General features: G+C 48.2%; 1 protein-coding gene across 1 annotated transcript in view; it reads right to left on the minus strand.

Moving 5' to 3' along the window:
• Nucleotides 1-479: 479 nt before the first annotated feature.
• LOC149359487 (neprilysin-1-like) overlaps nt 480-25471 on the minus strand; it is a 42461-nt gene continuing 17469 nt past the window's right edge. The window contains exon 4 of the mRNA XM_089571696.1: nt 480-2290. Coding sequence (XP_089427822.1) covers nt 480-2290 — 1811 coding nt within the window. The remainder of the gene's footprint in view (nt 2291-25471) is intronic.

Here is a 25471-nt window from a genome sequence, read left to right on the forward strand (position 1 = left end):
GCTGACGTGGAACGCAGTTGCTCCACACGAAGTGCTCAGTTGTCGTCACATTGTGTAAGAAAACGGGTCACACGTCCGTGTGGCTATGCAGAACAGTAAAAATGCAAGCTAGCGAAAATGACTCACAGATGATAAAGAAAAATGCAGAGTCCATGCGAAGGAAGCGACCGTATGTTCAAGGCAGAACCTTGCTAAGTACAATAACGTTTCCAAAAACCAAAGATACAACAATCACCGCAGTAAAACATGGCTGCGAACGAACTACAAATATAGCATTAAGCGCGTTACAAAATTAATCTATAAAAATCACTGCTAAGGGGTTCATAAAACCATAAAACCAAACGCGATGTGAATAACAATGCTCCGAAACCACAAACACAAATGCATTAACACGCGAATCGTATTCTCTGTTCAATATAAAAAATCTGTTCAGATACGACTAATGAATCTGCAGAAGAGTGGCAAAATACGAAAGAAGCTCATGAAAAGAAGGCACATTTGTGACGCGGGTTCATCCGGGCACCGACGGCACAGCCGAAAGCCTGCGAAAAGTGCTGAAAATTTTTGAGCGGCGCATTGCAGCTGACTCCTCCTTCGGCCGTGTTGCTGCCGCACATGACGTAACAGTACGTAATGAAAAATATCTGGTCATCGGTAAGGTTCTCGAGACCCTGTAGCCTGTAGTCGGAGGGACTGTCCTTGTCCAAGCTCACCTGTGACTTGTACGCATGGAAGGCGATCTCAAGGCCCGGAACATACGGGAAGAGCTTCATGGATGTGCAGCACTCGGTAGCGTTGAGATCGCACGTGACGCGCTCGAGATATCGGCGTGACCTGGATGGTCCCCACCAGATCACGGTGCGTCCTTCTTCGTTTATCTCGCTTCCCGTGGGGTCGAACGCACGGGCCACCTCTCGTGCCAGTATTGAGCCCACACCCGAGCTAATCACGGAGTAAGTGCTGTTGGCGTAGTAAAGCGGTGCTTCGAACGCAGCCATCGAGATACGGACGCTGTTGAGGGCGTAGATGTAGGAAACCTGTGGGTGACCTGATGACGTGCGACGACCGTACAGCCCCAGGAGGTTCCGCTCCTTACGCTTCGACTGGAACCACAGTGATGATTCGACGAAGTCGGTGGCAAAGTCGATCCCAATATGCGGGAACGTGGCGTAGAGCGTTTCGCGGCCCTCCACGTCCAAGGACGCCTGGTGAGGGAACGGGCTGCTAGTGATGTATCTGGTCTTGTGCAACGCAGCATGCCGTTCATTCCCTATCCACGGCAGTTTCTCTATGAGACCGTGAGTTGCGTTCACCACTCTTTCAAGGATTTTCGCGTCAGGCATTTTCGATGACAAAGCGCTCAAGCCTGGCAGCACCAGAGCCCCGAGGCGTGACTGAACATATTCGAGACAGCTGTACTTCTTGATCGTAGAGACAAATTCGTCGGTGGCGTCGGTGCCAAACCTTATTCGCGGCAAGTCGAGAATGGCCCAAAGGTGTGTTTGAACGAAGATCCAGGACAGGCCAATTACAAATTGTCTCTTGTTGTACTTCTTCAACAGGCTCTGGACGCCTTCAATAAGCCTCGAGTCTTCCACGACGACCCAATGGTCCGATGACCAACTCAGGTCCGGCGAGAAGTGCTTGTTGAGAAGGCTAAGCCAGAGACCTGGCTCGATCCACGGGGTTGGATTGTCGAAGAGGTCCAAGCGAAACCATGTCTGATTGGGCTCGCCCGTCGCGGTGTCTATCTTGACAGCGAGAAAGTCGCGTGTCAAATTCCTCAGGGTGTCAGGGGAAGGTTGGTTATCTCTAGCAGATGTGTTAAGACCCAGGTATTGGAAGTAGGTGGTGACATACGTAGAGTAATAACGGGGCTCCACGTAGTGCACCCATCCGGCGAGAGGCTTTCCCCTAGTCAAGAAAAGTGTCACAGGCCTGCCGCTCACGTTGACGAGTTGAGCGTCGAAGAGGAAGTTTTCGTTCCAGTTGATGGCCAGGTCTAGCATCACGTCTATGGGCTCCAGGGTTGGGGAACGTAGGTCTTCTGGCCACGAGAGTCGCATTTTAGCCCGTAGCTCACGGAACCGCTCGAGCTTGGCCTTAGCTGTTGTGACATCCGGATCGCTATCAGCGTTGGGTCTTGTACAACTGCGGTAGAACAGAGACGCCAGATGTGCGGTCCGACTAGAGTCTTTCGAGGACGCGCCTTGCAGCAGGACCAGGTCCGACTGCAGCTCACCAATGGCCCTCTCAGCGGATGCTACCATCAGGTGGTCCCGGTACACCCCTGCCGCCACGAGGAAAAGAGAGGCGGCTGTTAATTTGGGATCATGGCAACTGTTTGCAAGTGTCAGTGGCTCAGATAGCTTAAAACACCTCGCTTGGCTTTAGGCACACTACAGCTTCGCGGCCTTTTAAAAGATAAAAAGTGATTGGGATTGGGCCACTTGGAACGTGATCATATGCAAAACGTGTGGTGCTTATAGATTGACAAGGACAGAGTTAAAAGATAACACGAACGGTTAAGCGCAATCTACCAGCTGATACTTTATTCCATCCCAGTTGAAGAAAGTTAATGGGCACGTGATAAAAACTTGATAAAAGCTTAAGCATTTGAAAGAAAGCATTTTTCTCTCCCGCCATTTTTGCTATCAGCGTAGTGCGCTTCCCTGCTGTCTTCTCATCCCTTCTCAAGCTTTTATCAAGTTTTTTGTCGCATTCACTTGTTTTATTTATTCCACTGGAAGTCTCAGTTGGTAGATCGCGCTCCACCGTTCATGTTGTCTTTAACTCTGTCCTTGTCATTCTAAGTAGCCCACGTTCTGCATAGGAAAGATCAAAACAGCCCACCGGAAGGCAAAAGTACGTGGTTTAACACAGAAAAGAGAAAAAATATTCAATATTCGTCACCGTTTCAACTCGGTATATTTAATGAAATCCTAGTCGAAATGAAGAGGAAGAAATTGGCTTGGGCAGGGCATGGGTTGCGAAGGCAAGATAATCGCTGGTCCTTAAAGATATGGAGTGCATTCCAAGAGAAGGCAAGCTGGGCTGAGGCGGCAGACATTTAGGTGCGCGGATGAGTTCAAGAAGTTTGCGACGATACGGCGGGCGCAGCCTGCAAAGGACAGGGTTAGTTAGAGAAGCATGGGAGAGGCCTTTGACCTGCGGTGGACGTAGTCAGGCTGATGATGATGATGATATTAGATAAATTGTTTTGGTTCTTAAAGTTCTATTAAGTGGCCTACCAAGGTGATTGAAAGCTACAGGAAGAAGCGAATTCCATTCCCTGCACAGTACATCTCATAGATATACAACAGCTCGAAACAGAAGGAAATGATTTAACGTAGTCGGGAATTAAGCCGCTCAGCGAGAATGCCATAATGGGGTAAATTTCTGTGGCACAACCGTAGAAGTTATGAGTGCGAGGGAATGACGTCCACAAACGCACTCTTCACATACGCCAACTAGCTAATCCCACCGGTCTCAAACCTGACGTCTGGCGCTTCTAGTGTAATGCCAGGGAAAGTAGTTTCCGAGTGCTGTAGCCCGTCGACATGGCCGCGAGTTGCTAAACCTAGGGATAGTTTATGATTTATGTCGTTTAAAGTCCCAAAACAACTCACGCTATGGGGGACGACATAGTAGAGGGCTCCGGAAATTTCGACCAACTTGAGTTTTTTTTTTTTTACGTGCACTAACATATCACAGTACATGAACCTCTAGCACTTCGCCTTGTGGGAACGCCTTCGTCCCTGCGTTCGCTTTCCCTCAACGCACTAGTTCCCTGTAGTTAGCTCCCCCGAAACGCACTCTTCTCAGTTTGGTTACTTTAACTAACAGGGGTGGGCGCTCGCGTCGCAGCGATACCAGCGCCACGGATGGCGTTTTGCTGCGCGCTCGCGGGGAACGACGGGGTCTGTTTTCCTTGGGACCGGGAAGCTCGCGGACGTTTCGCGAGCCGCTCCGCTCTTCGCCGCGGGCGACCTCGTGTGGAAACATGTTCCCCTCAGCTCGTCCCGTCCGGCCTCGGAGCTTGCCTCCTGCCCTACCGTGGGCGAACGTTCGCTCGTAACCGTGCTGGTGAGTCGGACATCCTCGATTCCTCAGTGTATTTTGTTGCTAGCTGGCGTTATTTTTGTTATAGCAATGTTATACCGGCGAGCGCTCCGTAGCGCTCGCGACCACGGGGTGGGGTCTGGGCGGTTTTCAACTGGGTCAGCCGTGCTTAAGCGGGGAGAACGTGTTTATCTCCCCAATTTCAACCCCACAGCCTCCATCGAAATGCGACCGCCACGGCTAGGATCGAACCTTCGTCTTTCGGTTCAACAGTCCAGCACCATAACCATTGAGCCACCACAGCTGCTGAAACCTTGAGGTGAAATCGGCGTAGTTTCTAAGTGCATTAAATACGCAGGTTTCTTCAAATGTCAAGCTTCCAAATATCAACCTTAAAATAGCGTACGTGTTAATTAAGCACCAGGCGTCAAGAGCACTTGTCAGACAAGTGCTTTAGCTGCATCGATGCAAGAGCGGTCTGCGTTGGCGGAACGTAGAACTCGGAGCCGCGTATTGCTTGCGTCCGAACGCAGTTACAGTGGGAGCAATGCTTGCTTAACTAAGGCGGAAATTAACTGCGCTAGCAAACCTGCTTGAAGTCGCCAAATTAAATACGTATTCGAACAAACAAACCAGGGTGTCGAACCGGAACCGAACCCTAAACCGGAACCGAACCCGAATTTTCGCCCGGAACCGGAACCGAACCGAACCCATAATTTTTTCGCCATCTTGGAACTGAACCCGAACCGGAACGATTCAAAGGAACCGTTCCGAACCGGTTCGGTACCCGGTTCAGCCCCATTTTTTTTTTGCATCTCGGCATACTTCTTGTTTCCGGACAAAATGAGATGATCTGGCGCATAGATTTAACCACCCGTAGCTGTCTGCGCTGGGAAGTGCGATAATGGTACCCATTATATGCGACAGCAAACTTGCAGGAAGTCTGGGGCCTGGGAAGATGCCTAATTGACGCTTTTGTAATGTACTACCGCCAATTCTTTGTACTTCAGGTTTATGTGAAATCTTGAGCTATTATTCCTCCCCTTTTATATATTTGCGTAAATCTTTAATCAAATTGTTAGCACTGCTGTAACTCAATGAAGGACTATAGACACCAAATTTTTGCTTGCGTGCACATCTTTCAAACGATGCGTTAGACATTGGTGCACACGGAGCACCGCGTGGTATTTTACCAACACATAATAAATAATTTATATTTGAATTTCTTCATGACCCTATTTCGGTTTCACCAACATAACGATGGCTGTGACGTGTAGAGGAAATGAGGTCGCGTGAGGTGCAATAAAATGGCAATACAACTGCTGATACGTCGTTCGTTGTGATTATAGGTCTTGAAGCCAGCTGATTTAAGTGCTAGAGTGAGTCAAAACAACACATCAGTGTTTGTATTAGTTTTCCCTTGCCTCACGTGACCTAATGTTGATTTATTTATTTATTTCAGAATACTGCAAGCCACTGCTTGGCCCAAGCAGGAGTGAACTTACATTGTTACATAACCAAAAGAATAAAGTTATTCAATATTAGCAGCACACGAATACCAAAAGAATAAAACCAAAAGAATAAACTTATACAATGTTAGCAGCGCACGGATACCAAAAGAATAAAACCAAGAGAATAAACTTATACAATATTAGCAGCACACGGATACAAAACATGCATATAAGCAATATTAGCAGGTAAGTAGACGATTTAACGCATCAGAAAAATTTTCCGAGGAAAAAACAGATTCCGGTACCGAATTCCAATCTTGCACTGTTCTAGGGAAAAAACTGTATTTAAAACTGTGAGTTTTGGCGAAAAGGGAAGTAAGTGAATGTTCATGAACGTTCCGAGTCCTTCTCACTAGAGGACGCTTAATGCACTCCGGAAGCTTCAGTTTATTTTTACCTGTTAAACTATTAAACAAGAATACCAATCTATTAATATTTCGGCGGATTTCTAGTGTAGGAATGTTATTTGACATCATTAACTGCGAGGGAGAGTCTTCCTTTTTGTATTTTCCGTATATGAACCTAACCGCTTTCCTATTGACTTTTTCAAGGACCATTATGTCCTTTTTCGTGTACGGGTCCCACACGACTGATGCATATTCAAGTAAAGACCGCACACGAGTTTCGTAAGCCCATTTTTTCATGTGTGCTGGGGCAGTTTTTAGCTTTCTTAGTATCACAGCCTTTCTTCACAGCCTTGGTATCACAGCCTTTCTTAGCTTTATTCACATCACAGCCATCATTCGGTTGATGAAACCGGGACAGCATAGAAGAAAAAATTAGTTTCGAAATTATTTAGTGGCAGTAGGCGAATACCACACGGTGATCCATGTGTTCTAATATCTATGGCGTCATTTGAAAGGAGAAACACGCAATAAAACTGGGTGTCTCCCGAGGCCCGCTAAGGGTCTCGTTAAATCAGAGGAATGTCACCTTCGGAGGCTGCAAACTTTGTCTTTCAATAATCCAGCTACGCTTCACGCCATTGAGCCCGAGTCCTTTTCGGCACAGTGCAAATTTTGTGGCCAGAAGGCAAACTTGTAACACATGGTATGGGCTTGTCAGAAAAATGACAGCATTGACATCATAAATCAGCCAACTCGGGAGGCTGGGAGGCGGCCCTTTCCAGCTCGGACCTCGAGGAACAACGAGCCCTCGTCGCCAGAGCACGGGCAGCGGCTTTTACCAACGGCGTCCCGGACTAGGGACCCGATCAGCCTTCCCTTCAACTAAGGCATTGTGGCTTTAAATAAACGTTATCATCATCATCATAGTCATTTAAGCACCGATCGAGAATGCCTTCCTCTTATTTGCGTCATTTCTCACAAATAGATGAAATATTAGCGCGAGGATCCAACAACGTTGTGATGGTGGTTTTTGAGGAAAGGAAATGGCGCAGTACCTGTCTCACTTCTTGATGGACACCTCAACCGTGCCGTAAGAGAGGGAGGAAGGTGGGAGTGAAAGAAAAAAGAGAAACAGGTGCAGTAGGGGAGGCCTCCGGAATAATTTCTACCAGCTAGGGATCCTTAATAAAGAGCAACTGAATAGGTTTTAGAAATCGACGAGCTAAAAAGGGTCGAATGTGTGAAATTTCCAGGTAAAGTATGCGAAATCCTTTTGGCCTAGCATTTGAAACGCTGACGTAATCACCATTAAAATTGGGACGGCCTTCAAGCTTCTCCGCAGCGTACAACGCTAAGTGGGGGGACACATGATGACGTCATCGAAGGTATCGGTACATTTCCAACGCATAAACGCCTGCTTTGAAGGAAAAAAAACCAATGCCACCGAAGGCAAAGCCCGCCGAACGTTGTTTGGCCTCGTCCAACGAGACACGGCAGGGCGTGGCTGACGGCAGCGGTAATTCGAAAGCATACCTTCCGTGACGTCACACTAAACTTCCCCGCACTCCCCTGTTGCTTTGAAAATTGCAAAATTTAATCGTCGATTACGTCACTATTTTAAATGGTAGTGCAAAAAAAACTTAGCATGTTTTACCTACAGCCTATATAGATTTGAATTCTTGAGTATCTCGATATTCTCAAAAAGTGGCGCAGTTGCCCTTTAACGTGCAATGACATCGCGCAGCACACGGTGCCTTTTGCGCTTCGCCTTCGTTGAAACGTGTCCCTCGGGGCCGGGTTCGAACCCGGATACACCGAATAAGTAACCGAGCGCCGTAACCACTGAGCCACCGCAGTGGGTAGTGCAACATATACTTTTGTAGGCGCTCATTGTCTCAGACAGCAGGTTCTAAATAAAACCCCTCACAATGCAGGGCAACAAAGAAAAAAAATGGCTCAATGACTGTGGAGCTCGGCTGCTCTGTCGCACGCCGAAAATCCCCAGCTGATCTCCGTTAATTTGGAGCCCTCCACTACACCGTCTATCCTATAGCCTCAATGTCTACTCGACACGTTAAACCTGCGATATTACTACTAGTATTACCAAAAGGGGGATGTATAAATTGGTGCAGCTTCTTTTTTTTTTTTGGAATCCGCATATTCTTGTTTGCAGCGACGGAAATAAGCAACGAAAGGCGGGTTCTTGGCAACGGTGGAGATGCACTAATAAGAAAAAAAAATTAAATACCGGATAATCAAAAGGGCAATGCGGAAATATATGCGCTCGCTGGCATGCGTTAGTGATCACGCCCAGAAAGCATAGCTGCCAGAAAGGGGTTGTTTGTAGTTTTGAAAACAAATGCGTGAAACAAATTGGTGGACAAATGGTGCACGCCAGATTAACCACTCTTTATCACTCTATCAAGGGCGTAAAAAATTCTGTTGACGCAAAGGTTCCCTTTGATAGCGCCCCAGGAAAAGTCTCAAACATTCAATGTAGTGTAAGTATATCTCCTTCCTCGCACAATGCTGCACTTGCAAGAATGCTGCAGCTCAACGTCGCAACAAACATGTTGCCAATTTCTTTGGTTTGGTTTGGTTTATTAGATTTTAACGTCCAAAAGCGACTCAGGCTATGAGAGACGCCGTAGTGAAGGGCTGCGGGAATTTCGACCACCCGGGTCCTTTAACGTGCACTGACATCGCACAGTACACAAGCCTCTAGAATTTCGCCTTCATAGAAATTCGTCCGCCGCGGCCGGGATCGAACCCACGTCTTTCGGGTCAGGAGCCGAGTGCCGTAACCACTGAGCCACCGCGGCGGGGCTGTTGACATTTTGTGTCCGTGCAAAAACGAAGCGTTCTCAACCCATCCAAGAGTGCGTTTTTTATGTTACTATTTTTATCAGAAGAGAGGAGGTTGACGTCATCATAATAAGTCAATGTCGTAATTTCTTACTGTACTATAGTGAGAAGCCACGATTAGCTGTGTTTTTGAAGATACTGAGCTATATGGGTTCGGGATATATAACGTGAGTCACAAAGGTGATGTCGAATAGGTGATTTAAATAAAATATGTTTGGTAAGTTCTGCAAGTTAGGGAGAGCCTGTGCTCCCACGAGGCTCTCGTTGGGCGGCAGATGGACGGTGGAGGGATTCTCGCACATTTTCTTACCATTTAGTAAAGGAGGGGTGACTGGCAAGTCGGTTTCGGGGCGACGGAAGTGTGTCTGTCTGTATGTAGTTACCGATACATGGCAGTTTCTTTTCTCAGTAGTGCGCGGGAACGTAGAGGGCCGTGCGTCGGCAATCTTGGGGCCCCGTAATTACACTGCGTACGAGAAAGTCCCAACTGACTCAAGCTTCAAGAGAGACCTATTACTCGCGCAACGGCGTCTCCCAAATTGCTCAAGCAGGAGGGTCTTGTAGATTGAAAATCCACCGGCTTTTCGCCTTACACCTCATAAGGTGGATTATAGCGTATATATACATAGCCGATTTTCATCAATTTCGAGTTCATTTCATTTTGCGGCTCTTGCCGTAAATTCGTCTTTGCTGCGGACAATAAGTAAAATGGGTAAAGTGAGAACATCTCGCATTAAACAATTTTTCATGCTTAATTAACGCAGTAAACACGACAAAAGAAAGACGGGAGACGACACGAGCGCTGACTAACAGCTGGTTATTTTATTCTGGGAAAAGTATATAAAGGCGCAGGACTCAAGGAACGACCCTAAAAACAGAAGAACAAAGGTTAAAACTTAAAAACCATAGTGCGCATGCACACCACAGTTGAGTCATGACGTTTTTTTCAACGAAATTCTAAGACTATCTTCCATAATAGACAGCAATCCGCTATCTCCTGGACCTCACACGGTTGCCAAGAAAGCCTTACTCCTTATCTGCCAAATTGATAGATGGTGAGGCAACACACTCATCAGCTTCCTTTCTGGTCATATAGGCCTCGACCAACTCCCTACTTATGCAAACAGGGTTATTAACACGACACTTGTCTTATCTGCGGGGTAAGCAATCGTTGCACTCGCTGCAATGCAAAGCCAAGTTGTACGACACCGCTATTTTTCACCCATCTGTGATGTTCGAACAAATGCTCATTGCTTACCCATTTAGAAAGACAAGTCTCCTGCTTATTCACCCAGATCGAATTTGTAGGGACATGGTGGAGGCCTTTATGATCGGGAAGGAAGCAGATGGGCGTGTTGCTTCACCATCCGTCAATTTGTAGAGAAGGAGTCAGGCTTTCTTGGCAACTGTGTGAGGTTCAGAAGATAGGGAATTGCTGTCTACTATGGAATATAGTCTTCGTATTTCGTTGAAAAAGATGTCACGACTCGACTATGCTGGGCATGCGCAGTATGTTTTTTAGTTTTAATCTTTGTTCTTCTGTTTTTTGCATTGTTCACTGTGTCCTGCGCCTTCATACACTTCTCCTAGAATGTAACAACCAGTTGTTAGTCAACGTCTGTGTCGTCTCCAGTCTTCCTTTGTCCTGTTTATTGCGCTGCTTAAGCATGAACTCTTACCAGCTAGCCCAGTTTTATGTTCTTGTAAACAAATCTTTGCATTTTTTATTATGTATACCGATGTGCCGGAAAAATGAAAACGCATAGCAGGGATGACAAACTCATCTGCGTTCAATTTTTTTTTTTTTGTCCTGAATCCGTTTGAACCGGTTCGAACCGGTTCGGGACGGTCTGAACCGGTTCGAACCGGAACGAAATGGCCCTCTGGAGCCGAACCCGGAACTGAACCCGAAAGGCGTGAACCCGAACCGAACCCGAAAAAATGCCGGTTCGACACCCTGGTATTAATCGTGTCGAATGCGGAAAAGTTAAAATTTGCTAAACACCATAAATACATAAGTAAAAAAGAAAAAAAAAGACTTAAACAGCAGGCTTATTAAGGCTAAGGTTTTGAAGAGCCTTTTTTCCCGACACCGTTATAACTGATTGCACAACATCCAAGAAGAAACAAAAATGTTACTAATATCTGCTTTGAAGACGAAGGTGAGGGCCTAAAATCTTAGACAAGAAATGAATCTTATCTTTGCCGTTGTGCTGCTCAGCTTCTTGGCTACAAGCCAAACACAAGAACACGCAGATATATGGCTGTATACTTTATTCACCGAGGGGCTTCGTTCTATCGTCCCCATGGAGTAGGAGGTGCAAAGGGGGCTAGTGGAACAAAAAGTTTTCTTCATGCTTTCCGTTTGTCGCTCAGGGTAAGTTTCCGGCGGCAAAACACAACATTTCTAAAAACAGTTCAACATGACTCGCACTGCTGAAAAGCATGCGGGAATTTCCGCTTGCACTACTACTAAAATTGACCGTGGCAGAGCGTATAAGATATATCACGAAAGATTAAATGCAGGCAAAAATATACACCTTGGCCCCCTTGTAAAAAAGCTAAAAATGCATAAAGAACCGCACCCGAAAGGGCAGATCATCCGGCGAAGCAGGTGACAGCGCATCCGACAGGGCGGTGGTCGATAACGCTTCTACGCAGTCTCACACATCGTCATGGTGCAGCGATTCGCATTATTTCTCGCTTTTGGTACCTCCAACGACGTGGTCTGCCGTCTACATCGAGCTCGTCGCTTGGTCGGGAGTCCTGTGGTGGCTAGCTCCACCTCCCCGGTTGGGAGGCAGCACCAGGAGCCTACGCATCGGATTTGCGGACTGCCAGTCCCTGAACAATGAGAAGTAGTGGGAAGCGAACGCAAGAAACGATGCTGTGTAAAACATGATTAAAGTCCTCACGACGAAGGTGATGAGGACGGAGTGGTTCTGAAGCGACGGAAACGAGGCGGCGCGCATTGACAGGTCGGAGAGCAGCGCGGCCAACAGTGGGACCATCAGCAGTTGTTGAAACATAGCCCACTTCGTCTGCCTCTCGCATTGCTGCAACCACTGGTATAAGCGGATTACTGAGCTGTAGTGAGTGGGTGTGGTCGGGAAGCGGTGATGGCAGAACTCGCAGTCGTACGCGTTGCGGACGTTAAGCAGAAATTCCAGACAGGGCACGTGCACGAGGGCCGTGCTCCCCGAGCACCTGCACATCGACACGAGCGGTTCTTGCTGGTCACCGTCGTTGCAGATCCGGCATACGGGTACGGCGCTCACCGTCACGTTGGGAAGGCCGGTGTCAGTTTGTGGCACCCTGCTGGTCCTCGTCGGATTGGGTTCTTCAGCAGACTCTTCTGGTTTGGGAAGCGGGACCGAAGCATCCTTTGGTCGCACGCAGTCTGCCCCTGCGGTGTTCTCGTTCTCATGATGGGTTCTCGAGGTGATCGAAGGGCGGCTGTTGCCTAGCGTACAAGAAGGTGAAGGTTTGACGTCCGAGAACGAGTGATGGGAAGTTGCCTGGTGCTCTGTGAAAGGAGGAGCGGGTGAAGACGGAGAAAATTTGCAGCTTTGCTCCTGGGTGGCTACTAGAATGCTGGCAGTGCTATCGCCGGCGCTCCTTCGTCGTAGCGAACTACTTGGTGCTGCCTGCTCGTGAATCCCATCTAGATGCGAGCTGTGGCCAGTCGTCTCGGCAGGGTGAGAAGGCATAGACGGGTCCTTTGGCGCATCCTGCGTGAGTGTCTGGGAATGACCGTTAGACATGGCGGCCTGATGTAGTGCTTCTTCACGCGAAAGAGACGGGAGCGTGGCTGCGCGATGAGCGGTTCACAGTGAAGAGGGAACTTTGACACATTAGGGTTTTTACTTGCCTCCAGGTGGTCGCGCAACCAATGGGAATCTATCGTCACATATCACCGGCTCATATATCACTTCATTCGAGATGAGGTCTGTTCATGTATCGCTACTTTATCGCACAGCAAGCGACGGAAAGAATTATGATTAGGTACTAAACCACAGCTGAGCAAGAAAAAATTTTCCGCGTGACTAAGGCTACGCCCGCCGTCGACCGAGATAAATGAGATTTTGGTCGCAAATTGAGCCCGCAGTTAGCTCGACAAAAGTTAACTTGATGTTTAAAATCGCAGCCACATGCAGCAAAGGCGTGCGCATCTAAGCAAAAGGAAATTTTCAGGCACGAACAACAGACATGGTTATCAACTCATGTTTTTTTCAAAAAGAACATCCATGCTAATAAATAGCACCGGCTATGCGCATACCTTTAAATTTCATGCAGAGGGTAGTCCACTCTTAGTGCGAACACGGCGAAACGTGGAAAAAGCGCCTGCTATTGCTTCTACTCCGAGTTTTGGCGTGGCTCGTCATTCGATCGCAACCGTGGGCCCGCGTCTACCAGGCAGCGTTCAGCGTACTCAGCACTGAAATTTGCGCATTCCTCGGCGGTCGCCTAGCATTTTTTTCCCCCAGGAAACCAAGGAATACGAGCGGGGGGCTAGGTAGCGTTCTGGCGCACAAATTGCCCCATCTCGCCTCATTCCGTCTTTCACTACCGAATATATTCCAAACGCGACAGCGGACCGTGGCAGTCTGATTCGTTCAAGCCTGTTCTTGAGGGTAGTAGTACTCCCATGTCGGAAAAAAAAAAATCCTGCATAGGCGGCTTCGGCGTGGCAGGCCGCTTGAAGCCTCGGAGCCAAAGCGACCGGAGCTGGGCCAGCTACGTCATGCCCCCCTGTGACGTCATCACAACCTGCCCACCGGATTGTGAGCAAAACATAAGCAGCAGGTCTAATAAAAAACAAAGACCTATGCTGCAGGCGCATTAAGGTTAACGTATTCGATAGAGAAAAAAAAATGTTTTAGAGCGAAAGCTCGACTTCTCGGCCAGAGCTTAAAAGGCCGTTTCACCGCTGAAGCTTGACCTTGAATTGACCTTGAATTGACCTTGTGAGCCTAAATGGAGCGCCGCCTCTGGGTTCGAACCCGCGGCCGCGCGAACAGATCAGCATCGCTGGCCTGCGCACGAGAGCACTATGCTATCGCCGCTTTTTTATTTTTAAACGCAGTATTTATTACACTGTAGTAATGTTCTATATACACGAACGATGTACACACCATAAAAAAAAACAATCTAAAATTAGCACGATGCATAATATGACACACCTGAATAACCACCTACGTGAAGAGACGCAACACAGGGCACATCACTACTACGCCAGAATACGACACACCTAAGCAACGATGCACTAGAAAAATGGCGATGAAGAGCACAGCACTAGAAGTGGTTGCCACTCTGGTTCAAACTCTGAACCAGAACATTCTTTTGTAGAAAGAACAGATTCAAATGTCGGTCCACAATGCGCGTTCTCCAGAGGCTGCGTAGTTCAATCAGAAAGAACATGTCTAAAGGTTCACCAACAAATGGCAGTGCAGTGAGATATAGCGTATTGTCACGTTGTGGTGACTGCAGTCCGGCGAACAGGAAAACAGCGAGAATGGCCTCTAAACGAAACTCTTTATTTGGGCTCACTTGCGCCCGCAAAGAACTGAATCACTCGGCGGCGGCGTAGCAACAAGCGTGCTCGGCGGTCGTCGAGCAGAATGCCGGCTGATAGCGAACTTTCGAGATAAAGCGTGGAAAGTTACTAAAACATTCTGGAACAACGAAGAACCGGCTCCGCCTGGATGCGATCAATCGAGATAAATCTAGGGGCGTCTTGCAACACAAACAAGGCGATAAAACGGCGTGCCGGCAGCTTTGAAGACAGAGCAAACACTACAAACATTCGCGGCAATATAATGCAGTGCCAAATTAAGTCTTTTTTTCAATGCCCGTTCCAAGACATCAAAAAAGTGTATTGCATCGTTGCAATCGATGAAACAATGCTCAGTTGTCTCCGGAGCATCACAAAGGTGGCAATTAACCTTGGACACAAAGATGCCTTTGTTTCTAACCATGTTTTAACAGGCAATGTCTCGTTATGTTGCTTATAGAAAAGTGCCTTGGTACATGGCAAGAGGGGCATTTACGTATTCTTTTGAGTACTTGATGTCCCGGTAAACCAAAATACACAGAGCGGTACATGGGCGGATGGAAGAACATACAAATTAAGTCCTTGTACAATTTAAACACAATCTAAACCATTTCCTTGGCACTGAAAACAGGAACTCAAGGGAGAAACGAACAAGGAGGAAACAAACAGCCAAATACACCTCATGAGTGAAGCCCCGCAAATATGTGCGGTACAAATTAAAAAAAAAAATACAGTGAGGTTCGGTAAAACATGAATTAAACTGACTAGCAAAAATGCACGCACTATTGGCTGCGTAGTTACGTAAAAAACATGAAACGTGAGACTATCTTCCGGACATACAAAAAAACAACCAAGATTGGCAGCGCTTAAAGGCCGGAAAATGTTATCCCGCCTCATAGATTTATTAAAAAGACCGCCGCCGTGGTGGCTCAGCGGTTATGGTGCTCGGCTGCTGTCCCGAAAGACGCGGGTTCGATCCCGGCCGCGGCGGTTGAATTTATTTGGAGGAGAAATTCGAGGCCCGTGTACTGTGCGATGTCAGTGCACGTTAAAGAACCCCGGGTGATCGAAATTTCCGGAGCCCTCCACTACGGCGTCTCTCATAGCCTTAGTCGCTTTGGGACGTTAAACCCCATAAACCAAACCAAACCAAACCGAATCCCACACAAAAGTGGTGAAAACGCTGGATATTGGAACTTGTTCAATGAATAATCTGGAGTACATAATAAATTTTAGTCGGAAGAAACAGCTACATGCGGTCGCCCTACCATAGGTGACAAAACCATAGGTGACAAAACCATAGGTGACAAAAGCCTGAGCATAGCGCTGAAGAGCTGGCACGCAGCCTTTAAAGTAGCATGCACTCTGCTAATAGGCACTCAGAGGGACACCAATGTACTTGGGTGGCCTACGTGTCCATTGCATACCAGCGTATTCAGCAGGTGTCGATCCCCGCATTCCAAACCGGAGACCGCAAGTCTCAGAACGATTAATCTTAACTCCCGACACTGAACCGCAGTCCTCACTTAGACAAATAAGCTCATCGATGCTTCGCTTATCAGTTCAGAAAAACGCCAGGTCATCTGCATAAGCTAATACGTTCAGTTCGTGGCCCATAATACGGAAACCACTGACAGCTCATCTGTTTATAACGCTTATGCAAAGAGGCTCCAAGTATCCTGCGGACAGGAGCGGGGACAGTGGACAACCTTGTTTCACAGAGGACTGTATGCCGACTGGCTGTGGCAGACAGCCATTTACGATCAAGCGCGCGGAACAGTTTGTGTAACAAAGCCGTATCACAGAAAAAAGAGCGAAAGCAATATTGACGGGATTTAAAAGCTGAAAAAGAGATGAATGCACACTCGATCGAACGCCTTTGCCCGGTTACTGCGGTGCTAGGTTTAACGCGAAAGCATTACTTGTCTTATGAGAGCGTGTACGCACGAACTGTCAATCATCAATTTATTGGGTAATTAATAGAATAGTTGATGAAATAATTGTATAATTAGCACGATTTAATGATGAAGTCACCAAAATTATGACTTCTACCGGCGATTAATTATTATATGGACGAGTTAATTAGTTTAATTAGTTAATTACTTTGTAAACCAATAAGTAATTTGCTCAATTATTCAATCAGGTCATCAAAATAGCTAATTAGGCAGACAACTGATTTACCTAATAAATAAATTAGTACAGTGGTGAATTACTTCACACATTCATCGTTAAATTTAATCAAACTGACGAAGTGCGTCATTACCGAATTAGTTAATTAAACCAATTAATAAATGAATACTTTGCTGTGCTTACTAGCTGCTCCAGCAACGAGACCCACGTCTTCGGATGCGGTAGAGCCGAAGTTAGAGCGAAAACGCGGCTTAGAAACGGCAAAGGCATAAAGAAACGAACACGCAGCAACACAATGGGCAGCAGTAGGCGAAATGCTTTTGCATTGCTGCATATCTGCAGACTTAAGAGACCTCGAGCGTACCAGAAGCTTGGAAGAACACTAACATTATCTTAATTCATAAGAAAGGAGACGTCAAGGACTTGAAAAATTACAGACCAATCAGCTTACTGTCTATTGCCTACGAGGTATTGACTAAGGTAATCGCAAATATAATCAGGACAACCTTGGACTTCAATCAGCCAAATGATCAGGCAGGCTTTCGTAAAGAATACTCGCCAATAGACCATATTTCCACTATCAATCAGGTGATAGAGAAGTGCGCAGAATATAACCAACCCCTATATATAGCGCTCACTGACTACGAGAAAGCATTTGACTCAGTTGAAACCTCATAAGTCATTGCAGGTATTACGTAACAAGAGTGTAGAAGAATCTTATGTGAAAATACTGGAATATATCTAACGACTGCACTGCTACCATAATACTTCAAAAAAGTCAGAAATAAAATTCTAATAAACAAGGGTGTCAGGCAGGGAGACAAGATCTCGCCAATGCTGTTCACTGCCTGTTTACAGGAGGTATTCCAAAGCCTGGTATCGGAACAGTTGAAGATAAGAGTTAATGGAGAATACCTAAGTCATCTGCGATTCGCTGATGACATTGCCTTGCTAAGTCAATCAAGAGATGAGCTGCAAAGCATGATCAATGAGTTAGATAGGCAGAGCAGGACGGTGAGTCTAAAATTAACATGCAGAAGCAAAAGTAATGTTCAACCGTCTCGCAAGAATTGATAGCGAGGTGCTGGAAATTGTAAGGGAATAGGTGTACTTAGGGCAGGTAGTGGCTGCTGATCCGGATAGTGGGAGGAAAAAAACTAGAAGAATGAGAATGGGGTGGAGCGTATATGGCAGGTTCTCTCAGATCATGAATGGCAGTTTACCAATATCCCTCACGCGAAAAGTATACAACAGCTGTATCTCACCGGTACTCACCTACGGGACAGAAACGTGGAGACTAACAAAGAGGGTTCAGCTTAAGTTAACAACTTTCAGAGACCGCAAACGGGCAGAGTGGGTAAGGGAACAAACGCGGATTAATGGCATCGTAGTCGAAATCGAAAGGAAGAAATGGGCTTGGTCAGGGCATGCAATGCGAAGGCAAGATAATCGCTGGTCCTTAAGGGTGACGGAGTGGATTTTAAGAGAAGGCAAGCGTAGCAGGGGGAGGCAGAAAATTAGGTGGGCGGATGAGATTAAGAAGTTTGCTTGGATATCGTGGCTGCAGCTGGCAAAGGACAGGGTTAAATGGAGAGACATGGAGAGGCCTTTGCCCTGCAGTGGGCGCAGTCAGGCCGATGATGGTGAAATGCACCCCCGGAGATTTCCATGAGTGTCGCCGCAGCCGATCACGCCTCTTAACTGCAACACAATCTCGCGATTTGCATTGCACGTCGTCGTCTACATCAACCAATACTACTATCGAGCTAATATTGTCGCCAGATGTGTCGACGACCCAGCAAAGCAAAACCATGAGCAATCCAGGCTAAACACATGCTTTCGCACATCTACTCAGTTTAACCACGGGAAAACACTGCCATTTTTTCGCCGTTTTTCTTAACAATGGTTATAACAGATTTCACGCTGCACAATATGCCAAAAAAAAAATGTTACTGAGGTCTGCTTTGAAGAAGGTGAAAGATAAAATAAGGAAGGAATCTCATCTTCGCCATTGTGTTGCTTAGCTTATCAGCCGCCACGAAAACACAACAACACGGGGATATAGTCCTACATTTTATTCGCCGAGAGGCTTCGTGTCATCGCCTGCATGCACAAGAAGATGAAAACATGGCCAGTGGAGCAAAAAGCTATTTCTTTATACTTTCCGGCCGTAGCTCCGGCTTACGTCTTCACGCTGAAGCGATTCGCGTTGTTCCTCGTTCTTGGTACTTCCAGCGACGGCGTCCGCCGTCTACATCGAGCTCGTCGCTTGCGTGGGCGCGCTATTGTGCTCCGCTAGTTGCAGGCACCACCATGAGCCTACGCATCGGATTTTCGGACTGCCAGATCCTGAAAAAAGACCAGTAGCCGCCCGCTATTCTAAAAAATATCGTCGTGAAGGCCACGATGAATACCATGACCGAAGTCCTGAAGAGGCCCACGAGAAAGGTGTGGCTCTGAAACTCTTGCAGCGAAGCGGCGCACAGTGACACGTAGCAGAGAAGAACGGCCAACAGCGGGAAAAGCAGCAGGTCTATAAACATATCCCACTGCAGCTGCCTGTCGCATTGCAAGAACCAGTGGTACAAGCGGACCATTGAGCTGTGGTGAGCGGCTGTGGTCGGGAAGCGATGGTGGCAGTACTCGCAGTGGTCAGCGTTGCGGCGGTTCAGCCGACGTTCCAGACAGGGCATGTGCACAAGGCTTAAGCTGCCCGAGCACTCGCACATCGACACGAGCGGTTCTTGCTCGTCACCCACGTTGCAGAGTCGGCATACGAGTAGGGCGCTCGCCGACACCTTTTGGAGGTCGTGGTGAGTTTCTGGTGTCCTGTCGGTCTTCGACGGATTCGGTTCATCAGCAGACTCTTCTCGGTTTGGAGGCGGGGCCGAAACATTCTTTGTTCGCACGTAGTCTGTCCCTCCGGTGTTCTCGATGTCATGGTGGGTTTTCGAGGGGATTGAAGGGAGGCTGTCGTCAGGCGTACATGAAGGTGAAGGTTCGACGTCCGAAAACAAGTGTTGGGGAGTTCCCTGGTGCTCTGCGCAAGGAGGAGCGGGTGAAGAAGGAGAAAGTTTGCAGCTCCGCTCCTGGGTGTCCACTGGAATGTTGGCATCGGTATCGGCGACGCTCGTTCGTCGTAGCGAACGTGGTTTTGCCTTGGCGTGAATCCCGTTTAGGTGCGGCCCGTGGCCATTCGGCAGGGAGGGCTGCAGAGGCATAGACGCGACCGGAGGCGCATTCGGCGTGTGTGTCTCGGAATGACCGTTAGACATAACTGCCTGACGCAGGGCTTCTTCACACGAAAGATACAGGAGCGTGGCTGCCCGACGAGCACTTCACAGTGAACAGAAAATGGAGCACGCCGGTGTTTTTACTTGCCTCCGGGGGGTCACGGAACTAACGCCACTGTATCGTCACATGTCATCGGCTCACGTATCACTTGATTCGCGATGGAATCTGTTGGTCATGTATCGCTACTTTATCGCGCACCGAGCGACGGAAAGAAACTAGAGAAGGTACTAAACCGCAGCTGCGCTCTAAAAAATTTTCCGCGTGACTAAGGCGATGCCAGCAGTCGTCCGAGATATTAAAATTGTGCTGTTAAATTGTGCTTGGAGTTAGCATAAAAAAAGACATCTTGACATTTCAAATCACGGCGCGCGTGCAACAAATGCATGCGAACCTAAGCAAAAGGAAGTTCTTGAGGTATGAGCTACTCACGCCGTTTTGAACTGAGTGCTTTTCAAAAAGCGCATGCATGTTATTAAATAGCACCAAATGTGCGCATACCACTAAATTTAATACCGTGGGTCGTCCACTCATAGTACGGCCACGGCACATCATGGTCACGTTCTGCACAGCGCGAGCTCTACAAGCGGCCTCTATTTAAAGCACAGTGGCGTATGCGCGGAAAGGCCTGGAGGCGGTACTTCGTGGCAGGCGCTACATCGTGGAAGCGTTTGCTTTGCTGTGACGATGCACTCCCGCGCTGTAACAGAAGGCATGAAGCACCACCCCCAGGCCCTTGCGTGGCCGCGTCGGTTGAGCTCACGCTCGGCTGAGCACGGCCACGCTGCGCCGTGTTCGTATTAAAAGTGGACGGCCCTGTACAGCCGAGCAGTGTGTGCTGTCCCTTAAGAAAATGGTATATTGGGAGGCATATGGGGGCGTACACCCGGCGGCAAAATAAGTTGGGCACGCGAGAGGCGGCCAGAATCAGACAAAACTAGGGTAGGGTGCCTCGATGCCCAGCGCTGCGACGGCGGCGCTGGCATCGAGGCACCCTAGACAGAACTGCATCGCCGCGCCGTCTGACGTTGCGCTTCTGGTGTCGAGACATCGCAGTGCGCGTGCGCGCCCTTTCATGCTTGCAGCCGTGGATTTTTTTCTCGCTTGCGCCGTACTAGCTGATTACCTGCGGCGTTTGGCAGTAGGGGCCGCTTTCTCTATTTGCTACGTCAGGCGCGCAGTTCTGGGTGGGCGGTAGGAGGGAGTGCACGGTGAGGGTGAAGCGTGCGCTGCTCGCTTTGCCCTGGCTGGACAGATAACGAAAAAAGAAGGACCCGTGCCAGCAGTGATGAGTGATAGCTTGTTCAAAAAAACAAAAATCTTGCAACTGTGCGTTATCTGTCCAGCCAGGGCAAAGCGAGCAGCGCACGCTTCACCCTCGCCGTGTACCCTCTCCTAGACCCCACCCAGAACTGCGCGCCTGACGTAGCAAATAGAGAAAGCGGCCCCTACTGCCAAACGCCGCAGGTAATCAGCCAGTAAGGCGCGAGCGAGAAAAAAGACACGGCTGCAAGCATGAAAGGACGCGCACGCGCACTGCGATGTCTCGACACCAGAAGCACAACGTCAGACAGCGCGGCGATGCAATTTTGTCTGATTCTGGCCGTCTCTCGCGTGCCCCGACTTATTTTGCCGCCGGGTGTACATATAGTTGCCGCATCAGGTATGTCTGTAAAAAAAAAAAAGGAATTATGAATGGGAATAACCTTGTATCGAGCACGCGTGTGTCAAGAGGAAAGTGAAGCGGCCCCAGCAGAAAATGATGAACGGTGAAGCGAAAACGAAATGAAGCGATTAGGAAAGCTATATGCCTTCAACGATAGGCACGTTCTATTCTATTGCGACAGCAATACTACTCCCAAGAACGGCCTTTCGCGTAGCGGCGGCCGCTTGGCCCGTTTGACCTTTAAAATGACCCCTGACGTCATACCATGCCTAGTGACGTCACAGCGTGACGTCATACCAGGAGTGAGAGACGGGCTACCAACTCGGCTCGTCGGGTAGCGGCGGCCGCTTGGCACGGCGCGCCGCGCTCTTCCCACTATAGGCGCTGCATATGCAGTCTAAAACACCTGCTTTCGCAAACTATTAGGCTTAACCAAAGCTAAGCCCTGCAAATTTTTTTTTATGGGCGACAGGCAGAAAATAACATGCTGGGGACTAAATAGTAAATGCTTGGGCCGGGTAAAGCGATTACGCAGAATGATACGCCTGGTCGCGTTAGTAGAACACGCCTTTGCACGCCGCGCATGAATACAGCAAGAGGGGCTTGGATTCGATACGCGCTATCCAAAAACACTCTGTGTACTCATGTAATACTGCCATCACCTCCCCTTATTTTCCTTACCGTCGCCTTCCTTCCTGGAGCACTTGGCTTCGCTCTGGCTCGGCAGATGACAAACAGACCTTAGCGGAAGAAGCGCTCATTTTCACGAAGGCTTACTGCTCGCATTTAACAGTTTTTCCTCCTCCTCCCCTCCCCAAATTGCTAACATGTCTCTCTTCCTTCCTTCCGCTGCGGGGGCAACGCTGAATAGCTTTTTGCGAAAGTGAGCCAGGCTTTGTGCCGCGCGCGGACGACGTCTCCGTACCCAGTGCTACAACCGAGCCGCCCGCCTCAAGCGCACATGTGGGCACATGAGCCTTAGCATCAGTCCCTGTTGGCCACGATCCCCAAGACGAGCCTGCACCTTTTTTTTTTAAATTTAGACCAAACGGCGAACTGGCGCAAATAAAAAAAAAGCGGTCTTCGCATTGAATGCGGAAGGGCTGGGCTTCATTAAACAGCGAGGGTGTTACTGTAGGTGTGCGCAAAATTTTTCGCACGGTTGAAACAGAAGGCTGGAAAGAAAGAAAGAAAGAAAGAAAGAAAGAGAAAAAGAAGGAGAGAAAGAAAAAAGAAGGAAAGGCAGGAAGAAGGAAAGGAAGAAAGAAAGGAAGAAGGAAAGAAAGGAAGAAGGAAAGAAAGAAAGAAGAGAGAAAGAAAGGAAGAAGAGAGAAAGAAAGAAAGAGAGAAAGAGAGAGAGAAAGAAAGAAAGAAAGAAAGAAAGAAAGAAAGAAAGAAAGAAAGAAAGAAAGAAAGAAAGAAAGAAAGAAAGGAAGAAAGAAAGAAAGAAAGAAAGGAAGAAAGAAAGAAAGACGTACGGAGCAGGATTCTTGCGGCTGAGGTTTTAAATAGTAATTAGAACAGTTAGTTTTTCACTGCTTTTGCTGACATCCTTTTGTTGCCGTTATCACCGACTGCGCACCGCACAATATTAAAAAAAAATGTTACTGAGGTTTACTATAGAGGAAGAGGAAGTGAAAACCTCATTGAAGATAAGCTATGAATCTTCTCTGCGTTGTCGTGTTGCTTAGCTAGCTACAGTTGTATATAACTTAAAAAAAACAGCAGTTAACACTGGGCCACGTTCCACGGCGTCCTGTGTTAGTAAACGAAATCAGATTTTTAATATTTCACTGTACAAAAAAGCCAGGTACCAAAATTCCAGACCTTATATTTTTTTTCTTGTGATCAGCTTCTTGTTTAGGTAGCAAAAGAAGTTTTAACTATGGACTACTTTTTTGTGGCGGAGAAATTGTATGCGGCAGTTCTGAATGTGGGCGAAACTTCACTTACAAGGCTAAAAGTGCGGCTTAGTCGATGGTTCTTTTGTCAGCCTCCGTGTCTTTTTGCGTTGTTTTAAGGAGGTTCACTGCAAACTTAAGTTGTATCCGACTAAACACACACATATATATAGACAAAATACGTGTATATGAGTGAATTTTTTTTAGCCGAGAGGCTTCGTGCCACTGGCGGTCTGTACTACGCCCCACAAGATTATCAGTAGATCAAAAAGTTGTTCCTTTTTACTTCCCTGCTGTCGCTTCAGCTTCGTTGCTAATTATAAAGACGCACAGTGCGAAAATCAAGTTATGTCGCGCACTGATCAAAACCATACACACGTTTTCACAAGCACAACTAGTAACAGGAACAACGGCACAGCGTATAAAAGGATGCATCACGAAAGTTTACGAGCAAATCTAGAAAGTTAACTTCGCAGTTTTGTCAAGCTAAAAGGGCTGAGGAAGCATAGCGGAAAGGGCATGTCGTCCGTTCAAGTACGTGACGCCGCTTTCGACGGGGAGTGGCCGATAACGTCTCTATTCTGCCTCACACGTCTTGTCGATGTATGGGTGCGGGTAGTTCTTCGCCGGTGCTACCTCTAAAGACGGCGTCTGCCGGCTGCATCGAGCTCGTCGCTTGCTCTGGAGGCCTGTCGTGGCTAGCTCCAGTTACGCCGACAGGAGGCAGCACCAGAATCCTACGCATCGGATGTTCGGATTGCCAGTCCCTGAACGCCAAGTAGTGGAAGCGAGCTGTCAGAAACAACCCCACAGTGTAAGCAACGACGAACGCCGTCTTCAAGAAGTCGGCCAACCAGGTGTGACTCCGAAACACTTGCATCCAGATGGGGCGCACTGACAAGTACCAGCCAAGCACGAGAAATAGCGACAGAAGCGTGAAGAGCAGCAAGTCTGCAAACACAGCCCACTTCGTGTTTGTCTCGCGCAACCAGCGGTAGAACAGGACCAGTGAGCTGTGGTGAGCGGTTTTCGTGGTCGGGAAGTGGTGATGGCAGATTTCGCAGTCGTCAGTGTTGCGGGCGTTGAGCCAGCGTTCTAGGCAGGGCGCATGCACAAGGCCTATGCTGCCCGAGCACTTGCACATCGAAAAGAGCTGCATTTGTTCCTCCCCATCGTGGCAGATTCGACACATAGGCGCGCTCCTTGTCGTCACGTTCGGGAGGCCGACGGGGGCTTGTGGCGGCCCGCTGGCCCTCGACGGATTTCGTTCTGCTGCAGACGCTTCTGGGGAGGAAGGCGAGAACAAGGCGTACTTTGGTTCCACGACGCCTGCATGTCTGGGACTGTCCTTCTCTTTCTCGTGTTCGGTACTCGAGCCGGTCGAAAGGAGGCTGTCGCCAGGCGTACGTGAAGGTGAACGTTCGACAGCCGAGATCGAGTGATGGAAAGTTCCCATGTGCTCCGTCCCCGGAGAAGCCGATAGCAGCGGAGACGACTGGAAGCTCCGTAACGCCTCAAACATTGGAACACTGCCTTCGGTATCAGCGATGCTCCTTCCTCGTAACAACAAACTTGGCATTGCTTGCTCCTGAATCCCGTACTGATGAGAGCTGTGGCCATTCGGCTGGATGGGCTGTGGAGGCTTGCACGTGCCCTGTGGCGCATCATGCATTAAGGTTTCGGAGTGACCGTTAGGGTTAACTCCTCGAGGCAATGCTTCTTTATGCGAGACAGACATCAGCGTGCCTACGCGACGAGAATGTCAGAGTGAAGACGAAACCAACGCACCGAGGGGCTCATAGCTGTCTCCAGGGTGCCGCAGAACCAACGGCACTGCGTCGTCGCAGTTCCTTACAAGTGCAGGTTAGAAGGAATCATCGCGGTGTCGCGTATTTAGCATAATAATGAGATATAAGCTTTGCTAGCGCGTGACGGAAGCTTTTCGTGACGTAGCGCTACTGTGTCGCGGCGTCCATAGAGCGACGAGAACAATCACGAGCTGATACTATCAGAGTTGAGCTCGAATAAATTTTCCGGCTCCCTAAAGCGACGCTCGTCGTCGGCAGATTACGAAATTTGTCAGGTGCTTACAGGTCGCAGTCAGCACAAAAAAAAATTGCCTTTTTTTGGTGCTATACTTCCGC

The sequence above is a fragment of the Amblyomma mixtum genome, chromosome 2, assembly GCF_055824585.1.
Source record: "Amblyomma mixtum isolate Tamu chromosome 2, ASM5582458v1, whole genome shotgun sequence".
Lineage (NCBI taxonomy): Eukaryota > Metazoa > Arthropoda > Arachnida > Ixodida > Ixodidae > Amblyomma > Amblyomma mixtum.